Source organism: Aedes aegypti, chromosome 3 (assembly GCF_002204515.2).
Source record: "Aedes aegypti strain LVP_AGWG chromosome 3, AaegL5.0 Primary Assembly, whole genome shotgun sequence".
Taxonomy (NCBI): domain Eukaryota; kingdom Metazoa; phylum Arthropoda; class Insecta; order Diptera; family Culicidae; genus Aedes; species Aedes aegypti.
The window spans coordinates 81,652,892-81,675,756 of NC_035109.1; the positions used below are offsets into that span (position 1 = coordinate 81,652,892).

The following is a 22,865-nucleotide window of genomic DNA, read 5'->3' on the forward strand; positions in this document are numbered from 1 at the left end:
TATTAGTATAATTGGCAATTTTGAATTGAACAAAAATGGTGTATTGATTTCATTGAACATATATTCGACCCAACCTTTTCTCATGAGCTACTGGGAACAAACGTCTGTGAGCGAGTGGGAAAATGGGACACCCTATTAAGCATCCTGTATTGGTTGCCTGAACTCTAAGTAGCCTGCTTTCAAACGGAAGTCTACTTTTCTCCCAGTCGGTACTCCGATCCATACAACATCCATTTTTTCCTGAGAACTCAATCACCAAGTCCAAACAATAACAACTTTCAGAAGACGAGTGATATCTTCAAAAAGGAAGTACCTGATTGAATTACCGCACGCTAAAAGTGCTATCATTAAATGCAACAACGATAGTGACGTCAACTTCCAACAGTATAGAACCGACGATGACGCCAAATCACGCTTATGATCTCTTCCAGAGGCTCAACCTTACGAACCCTCAGACACACTTCTCTCAGCATCCGGACCCTACTAGAATGGTGTTTTGTTCTCTTGATATCGCAAATTACCCGTGCAACGTATGACATAAAAAAGAAAGCAAGTCGAAAGGCTTTTGGAGTGTCGAACAAATCATTGGTTTTTTTTTTAACGCGGCTATCAAATCGTTTACTTTTTCACTAAATTTGAAATATGTAGAAGCATGAAACAAGCTCACCAATTGATAATCTATCATCGACATGGCAGCTCTATACTTCGGCGGCGTGTAAACGAACTGTCTTGCTTGGGCACCATGAAGCACTCAGTTCTCAATTTATTCTTCATGATAGCAGAAATAATTTTTAATTCGATTGACAGTAAAAAAAAGTTTTCAATTGGATTTCATGGGAACATTTTTCTGCTCCGAGTTTTGACATTTTAACCGTTAACACGATCAAAATGACAACAAACTGCGTCTGTGTCTGCGACATTATAGCATCAAAGTTGGTTTTCAATATGATATCAAACTTTGCGCGGGTACCCAACCACCCAATCATCGTCTTCAAAGTAACAACGAGTGACCGGCCGTCACAGAACTCCACCTTGCGAGATTAAGTGATGCGTCATTTACTTGCGGAGAACTGTAGGAGACTGTGTCGTTGTTGCTCAAGGACACGTCCATCCCGTTCCCGGCCGAACCATCCATATAATTGAAGAGAGCGCGCGGCTGATGTGGCGGCAGCTGGTCTTTCGAATATCGGCGCAAAAAAGGAAGTGGACGCTTGAAGCTTGTTGTTTGTCATCGCCGTCGAAGGATGCTGCCGTCAATCTCGGCTGACGGGAGTCTGACGGCGGTTTTTTGTTCAACGAGTCGAAAGTACGAGACGTGCGTCAAGACGATCGATCTTCGGAGTACCAAGGGCCTATGGATTGGGTTCGAATCTATACAGTATATGTAGACATAGAAGTGTTTTCTCGCATGATTTGCGCAGTAAAAGAGTGATAGATTTTTTTTGAGATTTTCTCAAAATATTTCTTTGGGAATTACTGCCGAAAATCCGAAGCAGATCTTTGGAAATTCAGCAATAAATTCCACCTCAGATCACTTTCCTAAATAATATCCGTGATTTTCAATAAAATCATCAAACATGTTCAACCACAAGTCTCTCGAAATACTGTAAAGAATTAAGGATTAAGAATTTCCTTCCAGGATTTCCTTCCTGTTTTTTTAGAAATAACAACAGCATTGTCTATACCACCAGCACATGAATTTCAGAAACCTTACAGATTCTTTCAGGAAACAAAGCATACATGAAATTTTGGGAAAAACATGCGATGGAATCCGAGGAGAACTTCCTATATGAGCCGCTGTTGAGTTTTGTTTCAATATAGTACCTCGATAAATTTACAGAAAAAAAAAATAAAATGTAATAAATGTAAGGAAATCATTTAGGAGCATTCATTCATCTGATTTAGAAGCACGATCAAAGCAAGCGAAGAAAAACATCCCATCTGCAGCAGTTCCATTATCGACAATGTTCCAAAAGTTGTAACAAGTTTGATAAATAAGAGCAACGAACGAGAGTCGCAAAGGGACAGCGATGATAAAACTCATTTCTCTCGTTTATTTACAATTAAGGATAGGTGTTTCACTTTAGTTGCATGATAAACAATCTCCGATGCACTGTTATCCTCCAGATACAATCAGAGCTGTAGCAGTAGACGATAAACAGAATTTCGTGATGTGCAGCGGATCATGATTGTTACAGAGAGCGATTAGTGAGAGATATTCTCAATTTTCTTGATATTGAACCCCTGGTTATGAATAAAATTGGAATTTTGGGAATGTCGAGATCTTGTTGGAGTTTTGGATTTTAACCTAACTTTAGGAATCTTTCGGGAGATAAGTTTTGTTGATAGTGATTGAAAATTGAAATTGCTTCTAGAATGCTGCTAAGATGTCAATAAATAAGTAGAAAACGCTTAGAATAATTTTAGAATAGCAGACGAAAATTGGAATTACCAAAGGATTTAAGTAGAAAGCGATATATTTGCGTGAAAGCTTTTTATAAACTTTAATAAAGTGAATTTCGAAAAAGAATGAGTTTTTTGCATAGTTGTAAAATATTTCAAAAGATGTTTGTTAGGAATTCAATACGAGATTCTTCCAATCATTTATGTAAGACTTTCAGCAGATTTTGCATTGAATATCCTGGGAAATATTTTCAAGGGATAGTAAGGACTCGCCTATGATTTTATTAAGGAATACCTTCAGAAATACTCAGATATTTTTCTAGAGATTCCTCCACAAAAATTTCACTTAAATTGCTAAACAATACCATCTTGATTTGTATTGATCAATACCATCTCTAAGATTTGTACAATAATTCCTACACGTTATTCACAAGAACACCTATTTCCAGGGTTGACTTCGGTATGCTGTGCTCATATTTGGTCACAATATGCATCATGCTGAGAACGATTTTAGATAGAAAAATATTATATTTAGATGGAAAATAAAATGGGTATTTGAGGATTAATAGAAAAAGCCGAAGTGAATCATGTGCCGGAAATAGGATTAGTTTCCCTAAGCTTAAATCAATCGGGTAGAAAAATATTTCCAAAGGTTATACAAAAAATATATGAACGTCCTGTAGTGTAACTTTAACCCGCCATTCGGCTTAGGGTTCAGAGTCCACCTATCAAGCCAAGAATCCAACAGACATCATAACTGTTGCACATCCTTTCTCCTGTGTCATGAACTTGAGTTCATCACAATCCAACAAAACACCCAACTGCGTGTTGTTACCCATGCTGTAAGTATCGATGATTTAAGGCGACATTGAATGAAAAAGGGCACCGCCAGAGGGACTGCTTGCTTGCTCTGATTCGAGCCCCCGCCACAACATTCTTTCAATTGGGAAAGGTCAGCACATTCCGGTTGGTTTATTGACCGACCGACAAACTGCTGTGATTGCGTTCATTAGCAGCAGCAGCAGCAGCAACAGCAACAGAGACTGAGACTGTGAGGCGATAACGAACCCAACCCGACCAGTGGATTGCAATAGAATTGTAACAGATTTTGTTAATCAGTCCGTTTTTTTTCTTATACCATGTGTTATTTTTTAACCGATTAGTAGTAAAAATAACAAAATTTAATCTCAATTAAACAATTTCAACAGATATATTACTAATTGTGCTACTTTCCCTAACCGAATTATAATCAAATTTGATAGTTTCTTAACATGAAATAAAACTAACCATGTATAAGCGATTGCTTTCAGATTCTTTATAACACATTATGTAAGATGGAATGGGTTGCGCAAGATTTGAACATCAAGGCTGGTAACGACTAAGGTTCTTGAAAATAGGAACTTTAAAGACCTCTATGACAGCAAAAAAAGAACAAAAAGAGACCGAAAAGTGACCAAAAAGGGACCAAATGGGAACTAAGAAATCAAAAAGAAACATACAGTGAGAGGCAAAATAAAGTGCCCACCTTACCAGTTTTCGAATTTCTCTCATTGATTTGGTTCAAATTAAAGTTAACACACCTAAATCTTTTGTGATATTTCATTTTTGATGTTCTTTTAAAGTTGCACTTACGAAATTTTGATTAAAAAAAGAATTTTACTTAAAGAAAAAGAAAATCAATTTGTATTGAAAAAAAAGTAGTGACAAAAATAAGTGCCCACTTCCTTCTTGGCCCCAGAAAAGATGATTTAAGAAAAATAAAAAGCAATTTAATAGTTAATGTGTCCTCCTTTGGCCTTAAGGACTTGCTGGAGGCTCTTCGGCATGCTTTTCACCAGGTTTTGTAGGTGTTGTGGATCTAGTTCTTCCCAGGCGCGCTCCAAGGCTTCAAAATAATTATTTTTGTTGGTAACACCAGTTTTTTCAACCCTAGCATCGAGAATCGCCCACAAATTCTCGATGGGGTTGAGGTCTGGGCTTTGTGGAGGCCATTCCAGCGGTTTAATCCGACAAGACCGGAAGAAAGACTTGGTCTTCTTTCCAGTATGCTTCGGGTCGTTGTTCTAGAGAAATATGAATTTCTCTTCAAGGCCCGTCTGGATCAGCGAAACCTCCAGATTTTCCAGCAAGATGTTAATGTAGGAATCTGCCGTCATTATTCCGTCGATTTTCACGACGCTTCCTACTCCACTCCATGAAAAACACCCCCAGACCATCACATTTCATCACATCACACTTCCATGCGTCACCGTTCCTTGGATGTGGCGCTCCTGAAGCTCGAGCTGTCTAACCGAGAGCGGCGGGCTCGTGTGTGATGCAGAGCACCACATCCAAGGAACGGTGAAGCATGGAGGAGGAAATGTGATGGTCTGGGGGTGTTTTTCATGGAGTGGAGTAGAAAACCTCGTGAAAATCGACGGAATAATGATGGCAGATTCCTACATTAACATCTTGCTGGAAAATCTGGAGGTTTCGCTGATCCAGACGGGCCTTGAAGAGAAATTCATATTTCTCTAGAACAACGACCCGAAGCATACTGGAAAGAAGACCAAGTCTTTTTTCCGGTCTTGTCGGATTAAACCGCTGGAATGGCCTCCACAAAGCCCAGACCTCAACCCCATCGAGAATTTGTGGGCGATTCTCGATGCCAGGGTTGAAAAAACTGGTGTTACCAACAAAAATAATTATTTTGAAGCCTTGGAGCGCGCCTGGGAAGAACTAGATCCACAACACCTACAAAACCTGGTGAAAAGCATGCCGAAGAGCCTCCAGCAAGTCCTTAAGGCCAAAGGAGGACACATAAACTATTAAATTGCCTTTTTTTTTTCTTAAATCATCTTTTCTGGGGCCAAGAAGGAAGTGGGCACTTATTTTTGTCACTACTTTTTTTTCAATACAAATTGATTTTCTTTTTCTTTAAGTAAAATTCTTTTTTTTATCAAAATTTCGTAAGTGCAACTTTAAAAGAACATCAAAAATAAAATATCACAAAAGATTTAGGTGTGTTAACTTTAATTTGAACCAAATCAATGAGAGAAATTCGAAAACTGGTAAGGTGGGCACTTTATTTTGCCTCTCACTGTAAAACTAATCATAAGATAAGCATTGTCTTCTCCGTTAACTAATTCAGGTATTTGCCCAAAACTAGATTCAGATGATACTCCTAAGATTTCTCCTGGAGTACGTTCACTGTTTTCGACGAACTTTCTAAACAAGACTTTGGTTTTAGATATCTCAAAAATTCATCCTTAGAGATTCCAACAGGAAATGCTTCAAACATTCGTTCAGATTTCTTTTTCTAAGAAAGTTTTAAGTCCTCCAAGATTTTTCCAATCTTTCTGCCATCGTTTTCTCAAGACTTCCACCGATTTTCCCGTTTGATACATCCTCATGAATACAACCAGTTTTTTTCGTATTTTCTACAAAATTCCAGTTGAGGTTTTCTTTTAAATTCAAACCAGAAATTTCTCTAAGATCACCTTCAGGAATTATCACAAAGATTTTCCCTAAAATTCATTAGGATTTATTCCATTCTCTGAGACATATCCCAAGCAAGTCTTCAAAGAATTTTGCGGTCATTTTTTCAAGAATGTCTTTTAGAAAATGCCAAGATTTTTTTTTAATGATATTTTAGATATTTTTTTTAGTTTAAGACAAATTTCGGACAGAAATCCTAAAGTAACATCTAAAGATATTTAATTATGTTCAAAAGTTCCCTTGATGAACTCCTACAAGTTTCAAAGAAAGAACTCATGGACTCTAGAGGCTGTCTTGGATGATTGCTAAGATAGTTGAAACAATAAACAAATAAATCTCTGAATAATATCATGCACAGGGCTGGTAGCGGCCAGCAGACTTCAAGATAATGTATAATAAGTTACAAAATGTAAAATGTGGTAAATTGGAGCATTTGACATTTTCTACGTGTATTCCCGAATTTTTCCAAATAAAATTATTGAACATTTTATTTTAGAGTTCCTAGTAATTGTGAAATTCCTGGCTAAGTCTACTAACCAGTTCATTTAATAGTTTTCAATTGGAACTACAGAGAAACTTCTGGCTTATATTCTGAAAGAAAATGTTTTTTTTTCAGGGGTAGTCTGAAGGTGCCTGCTGATCCCACGAGCAATTCATTTAACAGATCGTACATAGAATTCGTATTGTTTCTTGGTAATTTTTTTTTCCAAAACCATTTTCACAGAATTTCCACAACAAATTTCACTTAAAACATAAAAAAATCATACATTTCATCAAAAAATTCTACTCAATATTCTCCTGATATTTCAACAGGAACGTTTTCTTTTCTCAATACTGAATTGGAGAAACTACTTCAGATTTTCTTCTTTATTTCATTACCAAAATTGTGATCATTTTACTGAAAAGGTGACTTTAATGACTTTTTGTGGGAATAGTGACATTTTATTGACTAGGTGCAAAATGAAACAGTCATGTCAAGAAAAAGTGACTCGCTATCAGCCCTGTCAGTAGGAACTCCACGAATGCTTGAAGAAATTTGCGTAGAAATTATCGTAGGAATTGGTGGAATAATTACTTTAGTCTTAGATGGAGTGAAACCTTAACCATCAAGTTGTCGCGCAATTGACCGCCGCGCTGATGCTGTGTACGATGAGCGAGGTTTTTCCTTATATGTTGTACACAATGTACCTGACAGCGCAACTACTGAAATGATATATGAACTTTTGAAGAAGCCATGAACATTTTAGTCAAGAAATTGTAGGAGTAATGCTTGAATGAAATATTGGAGGAATTCCTAGAGAAACTTATTGGGGATTTACTGAAACAGTACATATGTCCTCGAATAATCCCTGAAGCAATTTTTGAAACTTTTCCTGGGACTCTGAGAGTAAATGTGGATGAAGGCATCCATATGAGGCATGGAAAGAGAACTGGATAAAATAGTGTAGGAGTTCTTGTAGATCTTTGTGAAAAAATCCCTAAATGAATTTCTTCAAAGTACACTGATAGGCAAAATAAAGTGCCCACCTTACCAGTTTTCGAATTTCTCTCATTGATTTGGTTCACCCCCAGACCATCACATTTCCTCCTCCGTGCTTCACCGTTCCATAGATGTGGCACTCTGCACCACCCACGAGCCCGCCGCTTCCGGTTAGACAGCTCGAGCTTCAGGAGCGCCACATCCAAGGAACGTTGACGCATGGAGGTGTGATGTGATGAAATGGTATGGTCTGGGGGTGTTTTTCATGGAGTGGAGTAGGAAGCTTCGTGAAAATCGACGGAATAATGACGGCAGATTCCTACATTAACAACTTGCGGGAAAATCTGGAGGTTTCGCTGATCCAGACGGGCCTTGAAGAGAAGTTCATATTTCTCTAGAACAACGACCCGAAGCATACTGGAAAGAAGACCAAGTCTTTCTTCCGGTCTTGTCGGATTAAACCGCTGGAATGGTCTCCACAAAGCCCAAACCTGAACCCCATCGAGAATTTGTGGGCGATTCTCGATGCCAGGGTTGAAAAAACAGGTGTTACCAACAAAAATAATTATTTTGAAGCCTTGGAGCTCGCCTGGGAAGGACTAGATCCACAACACCTACAAAACCTGGTGAAAAGCATGCCGAAGAGCCTCCAGCAAGTCCTTAAGGCCAAAGGAGGACACATTAACTATTAAATTGCGTTTTATTTTTCTTAAATCATCTTTTCTGGGGCCAAGAAGGAAGTGGGCACTTATTTTTGTCACTACTTTTTTTTCAATACAAATTGATTTTCTTTTTCTATGAGTAAAATTCTTTTTTTATCAAAATTTCGTAAGTGCAACTTTAAAAGAACATCAAAAATAAAATATCACAATAGATTTAGGTGTGGTAACTTTAATTTGAACCAAATCAATGAGAGAAATTCGAAAACTGGTAAGGTGGGCACTTTATTTTGCCTATCAGTGTATTTGGAATATTTTTTCTGTGGATTTACATAGCATAGCATAGACTGACTGTACATGTCAATGGTTGCTATCGCGGAGGAACTGGTAAGAATCACACTACGATCCAAATGAATAAGGGGTGGGACTTTCCACTTACTCTCGAAGGGCACATTTTGGCAGCTCTCATATCAATAACTCTGATCAATAACGATGCCGGCCAAGTCCTTACAGTCAGTTGGGATTGAGAAAGAATGTTAGTGTGTAATGATTGTTGCTTCTAGAGACCGAGAATACCTCTGCATCTCCACAATCACTACGGGAAGGGTGTTTATTAGTGAGGGAGGAAAAAGATCTGGGAATCACCTTCGGTTGGTGATGCGATTCATAAATAGAGTGGAAAAATACGATTTTTGCTTAAAATTAGTTATGCATTTTTGTCACGCGATGAAAATATATTAGTAGAAGAAGGGTTAATGCCGACACTTGAAGCGACGAACCATCCATAGTTTGTTTGAAAATTACATTAATGTTATGTTTCACCGATAAAAAATGCGTTATTATGAGCATGAAACGAGCTCACCAGTTGGTAATTCAACCTCGACTGAACACGTAGGTATATCTTCTTGCACTCTCACAACATGATTCACACACGACGCCATGACAAAAGGAAACAAAAACACGATTGCGTGGACTTCTACGATGCACTCTTTGGTCCTGAAGAAATTTGTCTAAGTATATCTTAAAACACTGATGGGAAATTTTTTTGGATACTTGTTGGAGGAATCACTAGAGAAATTTCTTGAGGGATCTCTGGAGGAGTCCTTGAAAGTATGTCAACATAAATCTTTGAAGAAATCACTAGAAATATACCTGGAGCATTTCCTCAAAGAATCTGATAAGAAATTCCTGAAGAACCTGTGGAATAGTCATGTAATAGTATCTGATGGTTTTTCTAGATTTGCAAGCAGAATGAGGAAAAAGTGACTTTAGAGACCATTTTGGTTGAAATATAGACTTAAGAGGCTTGGGTTGAAATAGAGACTTTAGAGACTTGGGTTGAAATGGAGACATTATTTTAAAACAGAGACTTGCATTGAAATAGAGAACAAATCTCATAAAAGAGGCCTAATACTAGCCTCTAGATAGCAAGTTTTTCTTCTTTCTTGATTTCATTTGTTAGGTTAATCTTGGCGTTGTTGAATTTCTCATTTACATGAAAGTTATCTATGACACTCAGCCTTTTCATCCTACCCCAACCGTTTCACCTTGCTCCGCAGAATCTTAAAACTTGGGCTGAAATGGAGACTAGACTAGACTAGACCTCTGTTATTATAACTAACTGATGTTGTTTTAACTGTTTTACAATTTCTTCCATCGCCTCAGAGTGTTTCTAACAAAACTTGTAATTAGTAACAAATCTCGACATAATTGCGATGCAATTTTGTTGCAATCCACCGATCGGGAACGTTTCGGGGCAGGCTTACCAAAGTCGTCCTTGCGGGGCCAGGATTGGGTCAGCGTCGACGACGAGATGTAGCACAAGGCACTGGTCATCTTGTGGCTGATAAACTTCCTTGAACTGGTTGTTGGCTGTGTTTGGTAATGTCGTGAGGCAGGCTTTCACTGATCACTCTTGTTGCCGTAGGAGGCCGCAACAGAACGAGAGACACTTGACGACGACGTGGGGGCGGACGACAGCCTAGAAGGACGTTGGACGGGCCAAGTATTACGCGCACACTCAAAATTTCACTTGCGAAGGAGGGCTATTATTATCGACTACAGTTTAACGGCAGAACCCTCTCTGCTTGCTTGCCTCTCGCACAACACTCTTTTTCTTTCGCAGCTGCTGGCGCAAGTTGCGAAGGTTTATTTTTATTTATTTTTTTCTTTGCTTTCGACGATATTTCCTAGTTCTCGATGAGAGACTTCGAAAACAACAAACAACACTAGATGCTCAAACCACCGGCTGCCACACTAGGGGGGTATTTTGGGAATCTAGCTGGCCAAAATGTTTAACTTTTCTTCCATCGAATCGATTAGAATAACTAAGGTTCTGTTTCACTTTGAGGAATTAAACCAGAAAATCTTTTTTTTTTTGATACTGAAAATTGAGACACTAGTGACCATTTTTGAGAAAAAAGTGACTTTGTAGAAATAATCTAAACCTCACATTTTCAAGAACAAAAAGTAGAGAATCAAACAGCGGTTCAAGCTAAAACATGATCGATTGATCATTACCAGCGAGTGACAAATCGATCAAGTTTTAAGTTTGAATGGTTGTCTGTTTGTCTGGATGTATGCTCTTGAAAACTTGAGATTTTGCTTTGATTTATTTTCATCAGGTATCGCAGAATCCGTTCTCAATTGATTTGGTAGCACGATCAAAGCAAGCGATGAAAACCTTCGCATCTGTATCGTTCCATGATCGGTAATGATTCGCAAGTTGTAACAAGCTGCGAAAGAGAGCCCCAAAGAAAAAGCGATGATAAAACCTATTTTCTCGCCTATTTTCCATATGGGTAGGTGTTTTATCATGCACTGTTATCCCCCAGATATAATCATAGCTTTAGCAGTAGACGATAAACAGACTCTCATGATGTGCAGTAGATCATGTTTATTACAGAGAGCGATTAGTGATTCAACGCCTGCTCATGATGCATCGAAATAAATTTTAAAAACGTAATCTACTACTAACTACACTTCAAAATAAGCGCGAAATGCCTCGAAACAGTTTTGGCCAGCTAGATTGACTATATACACCTTAGTGCACCGCGAGTAACTTTGCAGCTAGGTACACGATATCTCTGCCAAACACAACGCAATCCACGCTGTTCGATTATGCAATTCGGCTGAATGTTGGACGGGAAGATATTTTTACTGATGCAGTCGACACACTACACTTGCAACAATTGCGATCGGAATGTTGCACCCAGATCCCCAAAAACTGCACAGGGAACTCACTTCCAAAAAACTACCTCTTCTGGACCAACTTTCTCGCGCAGTTCAACCAATCTCACAATAGCGCGAATCTATCGAACCGACGACGTAGAGTTGACGACCGTCCATCCGTTCCGTTAGAACTTCGGAGTGCTACTGCTAATTGAACGCCTTCGGACCACGATTCGCACGTTTCTTAACGTCGTCGATGTTTGTTCTCGGTGTTCACTTGGAGACACGACTGATTTGGTGCGCTGCTGGTCGGAAAGATGGTAAAAACTCGCATCTCTCAGAGGTTCCCAAACTTTTTAGGATCGTGGTGCGTCTACCAATTTTCTCATGCACCGCCCACAATGAAGATGAAGACTTATGTACGAGCAAACTTTTTTTTACATTTTCATTTAAAATACACATTTATGAAATTTATTTTGTAATGGTTGAAAGTGCAGAATTCGCGTGATTTCGAAACACAATCAAAGCAAACGAAGAAAAACATCATATGTAACGGTCCATGATCGGCAATGTTTTGCAAGTTGTAACAAGCTTGATAAGTAGCAGCAGCGAATGAGAACCCCAAAAAGAGAGCGATGATAACACTCATTTCTCCCGCTCATTTGCCATTGGGGGTATGTGTTTTGCTTTACTGGCATGATAAACAATCCTCGAGCATCCTATGGCAATAGTGCCACCCAGATTTGGAACTTGTTAAGATGGGTTTTATCATGTACTGTTATCCTCCCGATATAATCAGAGCTGTAGCAATAGATGATAAACATACTCTCACGATGTGTTGCGGATCATGATTGCCATAGAGAGAAGAGATAAGTGAGAAACACTCATTTTTTTAAGAATTCAACCCCTGGTGATATTACTAAATATGTTTTGTATGAAACTGATTATGATGATTGTATGTAATCAAGCGGGCGATTATGAACTGATTTCTAAACTAGCTGTAAATCAATTTGCGGTGACCCAGGGCACCGCCGCACACAATTTGGGAAGCACTGCTGTAGACACTTCGTTTACTCTTTCTTTGTCGGCGGCGGCAAAGCTGGGGGCGTCTTGGCAAACTCAAAGATCGGGGTGCGTTCGTTGGATGAAGCGCGAGATGTTTCGCACCATCACCAGAAGGGAAGCGAACCGTGCGGCGCAGATCGATGCCTAGAGGGATGCTGCAGCAACACAGTCATTCGTCAGTGTGTAAGTGTGTGTTTTTCCATCGCGGACAGCATCAACGTTCGGTTTAGTCTTCCTTCACATTGTCTCCCGCCGGCATATGACCGGCCATGCACCGAATGATGCTCTTTCGGTTTTTTGTATGACGACAGGGTACCGGCACACAAAGAAAGTCGGGATGCATTCGGGAAAGGATGCGATAAGACGCTGAAGACGTGTCATGTGGTGTCGATGGGAGAACATGGGAGAGACGTGCTTTGTTCTCGGGAGAATTGAACAAATTCAAATTCAAAAGCTGCCTCTAGCTTAGATTCTTCGATTCAAGAATGAAAGATCCAGACATAACTCCGAAGATGTCTTCAGGTTAGATAGCTAAATAGTTATTTTAATTTGAGAGGTATGCTTTTTTTCAGGAATTCGTTTAGTGATTATTTCCCATAAAATAACTTCAAGAATTTTTTCTAAGGAATTCCTCCAAGAATCTTATTTTGGATATCTCAAAATACAACCTGAATTTTTCCAAAAATAACCACATAAATTACCTGAAGTTCCATCAGAAGTTACTTCATATATAATTTTAGCTATTTTTCAAGAAAGCATTTAGTTCTCAAGGTTTTTTTTTCGGTGATTCTCCCCCATCGGTTTTCCTAGATTATCATCCAAGGCTCCCGTTTTAAACATGTTGGATTAATCAACCAGAAACTTCTCCAGGGATTTCTCAGGACTTCCTACAGAATAGGGTCCTGAAGCCCTGCGCCAATTTAAGTGCCAAACCACTCAATTTTGAAAATAAAATTCCCTGAATTTCCCTGACCTTTTTCGAGTCGTTTTCCAGAAAAACTCCAGAACATACTTGGTATGTTTTAGATCATGTGAATAAACTGAGCAAAAGCTTCTATACCCAATTCTGTTTTTGCATGGATTTTTTTACACGGCCGTCGAGAAATGATGTTACTTTTTTGCACGGTGTTCGAAATTTTGAACTGAAAACTTTTTTTGCACGGTACGCATCCCCCGTGCAAAGACAGAATCGGGTGTACTTTACTTAAATACACCTGTCAGCTAACTTTCTCGAGCGTTTATTCAAGATGAATGATAATCCTGAGCACTTGAGTATTTACTTTTTAAACTTGATAATTCGTATGAATAAAGCGGAAAAAGTTGAGTATAAGCTCAGAAAAATTCTGAGTCACCTATTGATCATACTCATTTAATATCTTCAAACGCAAAATATACAGTTGTGTTCAGAACAATAGTAGTGAAAGCCATGCATGCTGAAACTTAGTTAGTAGAGCAATCGGCATGAAATTATGGCAGTGAACTACAAATATGTTCAATTTCATTATCATAAGATATAAAAATTTTCACACTACCGGCTAAAAAGTTAAGCACCAGGTGAAATCGCTCAATATAATAGTAGTTTTTCTTTTGTAAATATTTTTTCGGCGACAATTTTGTAAAAAATGGACTTGTTTATACATTTATAGTTTGGGTGGAAATTGTTAAAACGATGAATAAAGAAAAACTCAATAACTCATATTTAATTTACCAGGAAATATGGAAATGCAGGACAAGATTTGTGCTCTTGAAAATGAGATATGTTGAGCAAAGTCGTAAAGATTGTCATGATTTGATGGTGTTTAGAAAGAAGAAGCAGTTTGAACGGCATTCCCCTAGAAATCACCATCACCCCACATAACACACGGATAGACTGCGCAAAGGGTATAAAGTCCCCCTCACACACGGTTGGAAGCAATAACAACAACAGCAGCAGCATCGCACATCTGTCAAGCTCTACACTCACTGAGCGCCTTCCAGTGAGTGACCGAGCGCATCGCAGTGAGTGACCGTCGCCAGTCCAGCATACACATGCATCATCAATCATCATCGCCGTCATCGTCGTCATCATTTGCGCCTGGAAACAGCGGAAATGTTCTACGCGTTTCTAGAACATGTGGTGCGGGATATAAATACGCGTGATGTGCGCGGCTGAAAATCAGTTATATTTTCAAATTCGAAAAGTGAAGTGCAAGTGATAAGTAAAGTGAAAAGTGTAAAGTGTAAGTTTAAAGTAGTGCAATAAAGTGAAGTGTTTTGAATCAGTATAACTTGCCTAGTGCTTTCTTCGCGTGCGGAAAGTGTCGTTTTCGTACATTTGGTCCTTCGAACCGGATCGCGCGGATCTAGTAAGTCAGAAGGCAAGGCAAGTTTCGCGTCAGTCGCGTTCGGTCGTAGTGTAAGTAGTCGCGTCGCGAGTCGTTTTAGTGTGCGCGAAAGTGTGATAGTCGCGGGACCGTCGTGACAGTGTCCGTCGCAGTCAGCGGAACTGTGGGTCTCGACCAGTCGACTAGTTCGTCGTTCGTCGGTTTACTTGGTAGCAAGACAGCTACAGTGCCCGATTTTAGTGCTTCGGCGCGCGTCAGTCGTCGGTTGTTAATCCAGTCAGACACAAGCAGCTGAGGATTTCAACGGCGTCACCGGCCGGCGGTACATTTGCATTTAGGAACAGTTTGGAACGACGTATCGCAACAGCTTTCGGCATGACGGAGCTTAAACGACAGCGTGGAGTCATTCTCGGACGCCTGACACGGATCGAAGTGTTCATCCGAGACATCGAATCCAAGCCCGGAATCACAGCAGAGTTGGTTCAGGCACGACTGGATGTCGTCAATCAGTGCTGGGATGAGTACGACACCGTACAAACTGCCATCGACGCGGAGGAAGGAGTAAACGTTGAAGAGGAAGAAGAAAAGCGTGCCACCTTTGAGGAAAGGTGCATGAACGCAAGAGCTGCATTGCGTTCCATCATCGAGAGGATGCAGGGTCCAGCAATAGCGGCTGCAAACGTGCACAGAGGCCAGGCCTTGATGCCTATTCACCACCAGCAATTCCCCATGGTGCAACAACCAGTAGCTGTACGATTGCCTACATTGGAATTGCCAACGTTCAGCGGTGATTATCTCGGTTGGACAGCGTTTCGCGATGCTTTTGAGGCGCTTATCGACAGAAACACGCAACTGTCTGACGTTCAGAAGTTGTTATACTTAAAGTCGAGCCTCAAAGAGGAAGCAGCGTGCATGTTGGATGCGATGGACATCACCGATGCCAATTACCGAGTGGCCTGGGATTTGCTGATTGAGAGGTTCGAGAATCGCCGGGTAATCAAGCAGAAACATCTGAAGGCATTGTTCACCACGAAGCAAGTGTCACAAGATTCGCCGAAGGAGTTGCGTCGCTTGTTGACTGAGTGCCAGCGAAACATCAATGCACTGAAGCAACTTGGTGAGCCAACCGATCAATGGAGCACGATTTTGGTGTACCTGATCTCCAGCAAACTCGATAGCACATCACGTCGTGATTGGGAAACCCAAACCCAACAAGAGGAGTCACCAAAATACGAAGACATCGTCAAATTCATCAACGGTAGATGTCACACACTAGAGGCGTTGGCAACGGACAAAGAAGAGCTTCGCAAATCCAGTCGTTTCAAGCCACAGCTATCTCATGCTTCTACGAGTTCTACTGGCTGTAAAATCTGTGAGAATGGTCAAAACCATCCACTGTGGAATTGCAAGAAGTTCATAGCCATGAGTCCAGAAGCTAGATTCGACGAGGTGAGAAAGTGGAAGCTGTGCTACAACTGTTTCTCGTCCAAGCATGTAGTAAGTAAATGTGAATCCAGAGGTTGTAAGTCCTGCAGCGAAAAGCACAACACCTTACTACATGGACAGCAACATCATCAGCAGGAACAACGGCCATCTAGCCACGTGTCATCGTTGTCAGAATCTGTTCCTCAGGATCAGCGCATCGTTAATGCGAGTATGGCGAGTCAGGCAAATCACACCATGCAAGCATCGAGTGATATTTTGGCTACTGCTATGGTCTGCATCTACGATCGAGCTGGGAGCAAATTACCGTGTCGCGTGCTGTTGGATTCCGGATCACAACCGAATTTCATAACGCAAGCTTTTGCTCGGAAACTTCGGTTGAAGGAATGCAATACATCGATCACCGTCCACGGAGTAAGTGGAGTAGAAGCTCAAGTTGGAAGGCAGGTGACGGCTACTATCGAGTCTCGTGTGAACGGAAAGCAGTTTAACGTTCCACTGCTGGTGATGAACAAGATCACGAATGTGTTACCATCTGACAACATTCAATGCGATAGTTTTTCCACTAGAAGAGAAGAGTTGGCAGATCCGACATTCAGCAGACCAGGAAGAATCGATGTTCTACTGGGAGCCAAGCTTTTCTTCAAGCTTTTACTTCCGGAAAAGATTGAAGTTGGTGACTTCATTCTGTGGAACACTGAGCTAGGCTGGGTAGTTTCCGGAAGCTGCAAGCAGTATTCGCGGGATCACGTGCAATCGAATGTGGTTACTTCGATGACTGATGCTGATCTGCTGCAACAATTGGAAAAGTTCTGGAAAGTAGAGGAGCTGCAAGTTGGAGTAAATGGTGAGGCCAAATTGGATCCAGCAGAAAAACACTATCTCGAACACGTCAGACGCTTATCAGACGGAAGGTACGAGGTGAAGATCCCATTGTCTCAGCCTCCTTCAATGCTCGGTGATTCTAAGGAACAAGCCCTACGAAGATTCCATGCTTTAGAGCGCAGGCTACATGGAAACGACCAACTTCGAGAAATGTATACAGATTTCATGAGAGAGTACGAATCTTCTGGGCACATGAGTGTTGTTCCTGACGGCTTGGAAGAGGTGGGTTTGTTAGTAAATTACCTCCCTCATCATGCAGTCCTTAAGCCAACGAGTACTACAACTAAGCTAAGGCTGATGACATACCGAAAGAGAAGAGAAGTGAAGTGAAGTGTTGGCGAAAAGAGAAGAGAAGAGGTAAAAATGGTATGGCATACTGGGAGAGGTTTCGAAAGAGTTTCAATGCGCTCCGTGTTTTCATTGATTTTGTGCTTCAGCAACAGCATGCTGCCTGCGACCAGAGAGAGAGCGCGCACGGCTGCTTTATTCGGTTTCTTCTCCTTTCCCATGTCCCATTCGCATCAACAGAGGTCTGTAAAGGCGACTCTGTAGAATGTAGCAAGTTTGTAAAAATCATTTCTCATCAAGCAGGAAGACTGCTTCTCGATGGCGTGCGAAGAAAACCATTTAAATCACTAAGCATGTTTATTTTTCGTCATCATCCGCACTCAAGTCCGCCAGAAATTACAATGTAGGGCCGATATAACTTGGATGAAAGAAGCAGTAATAGCAATCATAGGCTATCATTCAGAGTATATACCATGTCCCCACAGTTATGGATCAAATAGTGTGGAGTCCAACCTACAAAATTCAATAAAACTACATGATAAACGTAATTTAAAAAGCACGAATCGAATCGTTTCAAATTGGATTTTCATATAGTAAACTGTTTTGAGTGTAATATTTACATAGGATTGCATAAAAATTAAAAATTGTATCGGTTTCTGAAAACCATATTATGGATCAATTTTCATATTATGGATCAAATTGTGACATATTACGGATCAGTGCGCAAAATCAAGAGATTTTTGTCTGTTTTGTCTGCTAAAAAACGAAATTGACAAACCTTGATGTTTTATTAGTTTTATCCTTAGTGCTTTTGTCTAAAAATGTCGAATCCAATGCTTAAAATGGCAGAAATCTACATTCTTTGGATGTGATCCATAACCGTGGTAAACAATCATTTCCTGGTCCATATTATGGATCACTAGTTAGAAGTGCTAATATTTGGTATTTATAATCAACAATCAAGAAAAATGTTTTATGCTATAACATTTGAATTTTACCACCTGTGGGAGCTTATGGATGCTGACGGCACTTCTTACAGAAAACGACCATATAATGATAGCTGTGTGGTACCAACTAAACATTTGTCAAATACACCGTTATTTAGCGGTTGAATGTTGTGCTTAACATTACAAATGGTAGAAGACAAATAGTATAACATGGGAAAAATATGTTTTACGTAAACGTTTATGTTTTGGGCAAGTTATTCGATGTTGAACGCCAAAGTGATCCGTCACTGTGGGTGATCCGTAACTGTGTGGGCATGTTGCAACATAAAAATTGGAAAAAGATATAACAGAATAAATAAGTTGTTGTTAATCTGATTGAATAAACGATTTAATACATTAATTAAATAACCAATGAATACAGTCGACTCTCCACATCTCGATGTTCTACATCTCGATATCTCTCCCTATGTCGATGATTGCTTCGGTCCTTCCATTCTGCATACGATTTCTCTCTCCCTATCTCGATATCCTCCATATCTCGATATCTCCATATCTCGACGCATTCCTGTTAAATGTTTGTTCCCAACTTTTTCTCTATATGTCGATATGAACATTGTCTAAGGTTACTAGACCAGATATAAGCGATTCAGAACAATTTGGAAATTCGAAATGCAGTTTGTTTTTTTTTTCATTATTTTCCTAGTAACGGAGTGATTTTCGATCTAGTGTTCATTAAATTAATGTTCTTTGTCTCGATCTCTCCCTATCTCGATGGTCGCTTCAATATCGAGATGTGGAGAGGCGACTGTAGTTAATTCAAATTTTCGTGACATAGTTTTTAAATATTAATCACTATCACATATTATCAAAACAACTACTAAAAAGTTAAATTAATTAATTCAAGAGAGCAAAAATAAATCAAAACATATATGGTACTGGTTGTGCATAATGATGATAGCTATCAAGCCGACTGGTATATATATGGAACATAAATTGACTCTAATCTTGATGTTAATATTTCTTTCGAACAAAACTTGATATTAACAATGCTCTTGAAACTTTAACGAATTCCATTGTTGAAGCCAGGAGCATTGCAGTTCCAAAATGTGAAGTAAAATTTGAATGCGTGATTATAGACTATGATGATAAACCGTCTTAAAAAAAAACGTGAGAATAAGGCAATTTCAACGCACTCGCGATACTGCTATGAAAATTGTATGGCTGGATTTGCAGGATGAAATCAAGAAATATTTTTCTTAATTAAGAAACAAAAATTTTGAAAATAAAATTCCTCAATTGTACCTTACCTTTAAGCCCTTTTGAAAATTATCTAAAATTCTGAAAAAACCTCAGAAGCGAATACCGGCATTGGAAGAAGAAAACAAATTACTACTAACTAATTGCGAAAAAGCTCAAAAACTTGCCATGCAGTTTGAAAGCGCGCACAATTTTAATTAAGGACTTACTAGTCCAATTGAAAATCAAGTTACTCAGGAGTTCGAAAATATTCTCAATCAAGAGAACGTTTTCGAAAATTCCTGGGATACTGATTTGGAAGAAATAAGAACTATTATTAAAAAAATCAAAAATATGAAAGCTCCTGGCGATGATGGAATTTTTTACATCCTCATCAAGAAACTTCCAGAAAGTAGCTTATCATTCTTAGTTGATATTTTTAACAAATGTTTTCAATTAGCATATTTTCCTGACAAATGAAAAAATGCTAGGGTTGTACCAATTTAAAAACAAGACACAAATCCTGTAGAAGCTTCTAGCTATCGTCCAATCAGTTTGCTTTTCTTCATCAGTAAACATTTTGAACAGAATGATGGCCCACATCAACGAACATTCATTTTTTGCCAATGAACAGTTCGGATTCCGCCACGGACATTCGACCACTCATCAACTTTTGAGTGTAAAAAATTTGATTCGTTCCAACAAATCTGAAGGCTATTCTACTGGTCTTGCCTATCTAGATATAGAAAAAGCATTCGACAGTGTTTGGCACTGAAGGCTTGATCGTAAAATTAAAAAACTTTAATTTTCCAACATACATTGTTAGAATAATTAAAAGTTATCTGTCAAACCGTACACTTAAGGTTAATTATCAGAACTCCAGGTCTGAAAGACTTCCTGTAAGAGCTGGTGTTCCCTAAGGCAGCATTTTGGGACCAATATTATACAATATTTTCACATCTGACTTACCTGAGTTAACTCAGGAATGTCAAAAATCTTTGTTTGCGGATGACACAGGCCTCTCCGCCAAAAGACGAAAACGTGTCATCTGTAGTCGATTGCAAAAAAGTTTGGACATTTTTTCTTCATACTTGCAAAAATGGAAGATTTCTCCTAATGCTTCCAAAACTCAACTAATAATATTCCTACATAAACCAAAAGCTCTTTATTTGAAACCTTCAAGTAGACATGTTTTCACGATGAGGTCATTCAAGTCAAATGTAACAAATATGTAAAATGTCTCTATCCCATTATTAATAGAAAATCAAAACTTTGTTTTAAGAACACGCTTTTGATATACAAACAAATTTTCAGGCCAACCATGTTGTATGCTGTACCAATATGGACTAGCTGTTGTAAATGTATCCAGAAAAAAAGCTCTTCAGAGAATTCAAAATAAAATTTTGAAAATGATTTTGAAGCTTCCTCCCTTGTACATATAGTACTAATGAGTTACATAAAATATCCAATGTTGAAATATTGGAACAAATGTCAAATAAAATAATTTATAATTTCAGGCAAAAACGTTACAATCTTCTATTGCCCCGATTAATGCGTTATATATTTAGGTTAAGTTAAATTAAGTAAATTGAAAATCTTCTTTAAGCAGGTGAAATCAACTCACCTGTAAAAAATCAGAACTGCTACGGCAAATGAAATGTAATATGTTGTTAATAAAATGTTATAAAAATCTTAAATTTGTTTTAATTAGGATGATAGTGTTGCCTAATAGCACAGAACACACAGAAGAAATGAATGTAATGTTTGAAATGATACTAATAAAGAAATTGAAAAAATGATATCTATCAAGCCTGCCGAATATTAAAAAAAAAAGTTATAATTTTCGAGAATTTTGTAATTGAATGCCTTATTCCACACAAAATTAAATTATTAAACTTCTGCTGTTATGAACGAAAAATTTCTTTAAATTCACTTAACACTTCAGTTGTATTTTGTACAACACTTTTGAAAAAAAAAAACTCGCTTTTCGTCCTCAACAGCAGTGTGGTGGTTTTGACGGTGGTGAACCGCGCGACGACTGGAAGTTTAAACAATACACTAGTTATAGATATAATATCATGTTTGTATCTTGGAATGAAATAGTATTTTAATTGCATACCTTTTCTACGAGTACTGTAAATGTTGTATGGGAATCTTTTCTAAACTTGAATCATCGATATTATAAACAAGATCACGAATGGCTCCAATTGCAGTTAATTTTTAAGTAAATTTTGATTTTCCGAACGGGTAATAACCGATCAAATTTGAGAGCAATTTCCCGCTTTATTAAAGTAAAAGCTATGGTTTTAATGATCAACAAATCGACTCTCTTATTTATAAGTCATGGGACATTGTGGTTTTCTTTTCCTTTTTTCTACGGAATGGCCGAGTGATAATTTTGAGTTGGGGAATTTTATTGTATAAGATCAGTTCAGTGGTACAAAGCACACATTATTTTTCAAATATAAAAAAGACTTTTTCTTTTGTGTTCGTTAATTTAGTTTACTCCCAACTGTTTTCATCAGTTCGAAATTCACGCGCAATATTAGTGCTGCCAATAATAGTTCAAATTATCTTCAAGCGTTTTCGCGCGTCGAAGCACCACATGAACTGCTTTCACGCTTGTCCACACTTTCCATGCCTCTTCGCATCGCTTCAGTATGCCAGGTAAGCGCGATTTTCATACAACATGCATAGAGAGACCTTCAACGCGTACGCTCCTCTTCCACATCCTCGCTTTCTGTCTGTACTAAGTAATATAATTTGAGTTTTTATCAAACATGCCTTGTCGATTTTTTATATACCGCATTGACAAGTGATCCACAAGGATCAAGTTCGTTTCACGTAAGCCATAGTGTTGCACAAAACATCAAAATTTTATTGAACTGGTGCTTGATATTGAATCGTAATCAAGAACTCTAGGAAGATTTCCTGTTTTTAGAGGCGTTTTACAAACAGTTACTTAAGGTTTATCCGATCAAATTGCCCGGAACCCATAATGGCGTTGTTTTGGTTTTGTTTCACATTGGGCTGGATAGATTATTTTAGATAGGTGAGGTTGGGACGGAGAATATTGCTTTTACCTTGAATTTCAATTTTCGATGGAAAATCCATCTGAATATTTTTTTTCGAATTTAGATGTCAGTATTATCATTCTGTATTTCTGTTTATTTGCTGTCAAATCATCTAACAGCGAACAATCTGCTCTTCAAATCAGCAAAATGGAGTCACATAAAGCCAAGAGTACTCTGAAAATTATACAAGAGTGGATGTTCAAACTAATGAAAGTTTAAATCAAAGCCTGAGCTTACATGATCAACTGATCATATTCTTCGACATCTTTTTATCTCGATTTATGAGGAAAATGTATACAGGAAACAAGACAAATAGAAATAAGGAATATATGATTGACGAATTATAATTATTCATGATTGTAATAAAATTGTTGAAAAATCTAGATATTTAAAAGAGAGATTAGTGCTGAACA

General features: G+C 38.6%; 1 protein-coding gene across 3 annotated transcripts in view; it reads right to left on the reverse strand.

The window, feature by feature from the left end:
* Positions 1 to 22,865, reverse strand: part of LOC5577988 (serine/threonine-protein kinase minibrain) — a 232,117-nt gene that overhangs the window by 94,572 nt on the left and 114,680 nt on the right. Inside the window, exon 1 of one of the 3 annotated variants that reach the window (XM_021850452.1) lies at positions 9,786 to 11,404. The exons of the other annotated variants lie outside the window; for them this stretch is intronic. Coding sequence (XP_021706144.1) covers positions 9,786 to 9,855 — 70 coding nt within the window. The 5' untranslated portion in view covers positions 9,856 to 11,404. Of the gene's footprint in view, positions 1 to 9,785; positions 11,405 to 22,865 lie in introns of those variants that run through there. 3 annotated transcript variants of the gene reach the window in all.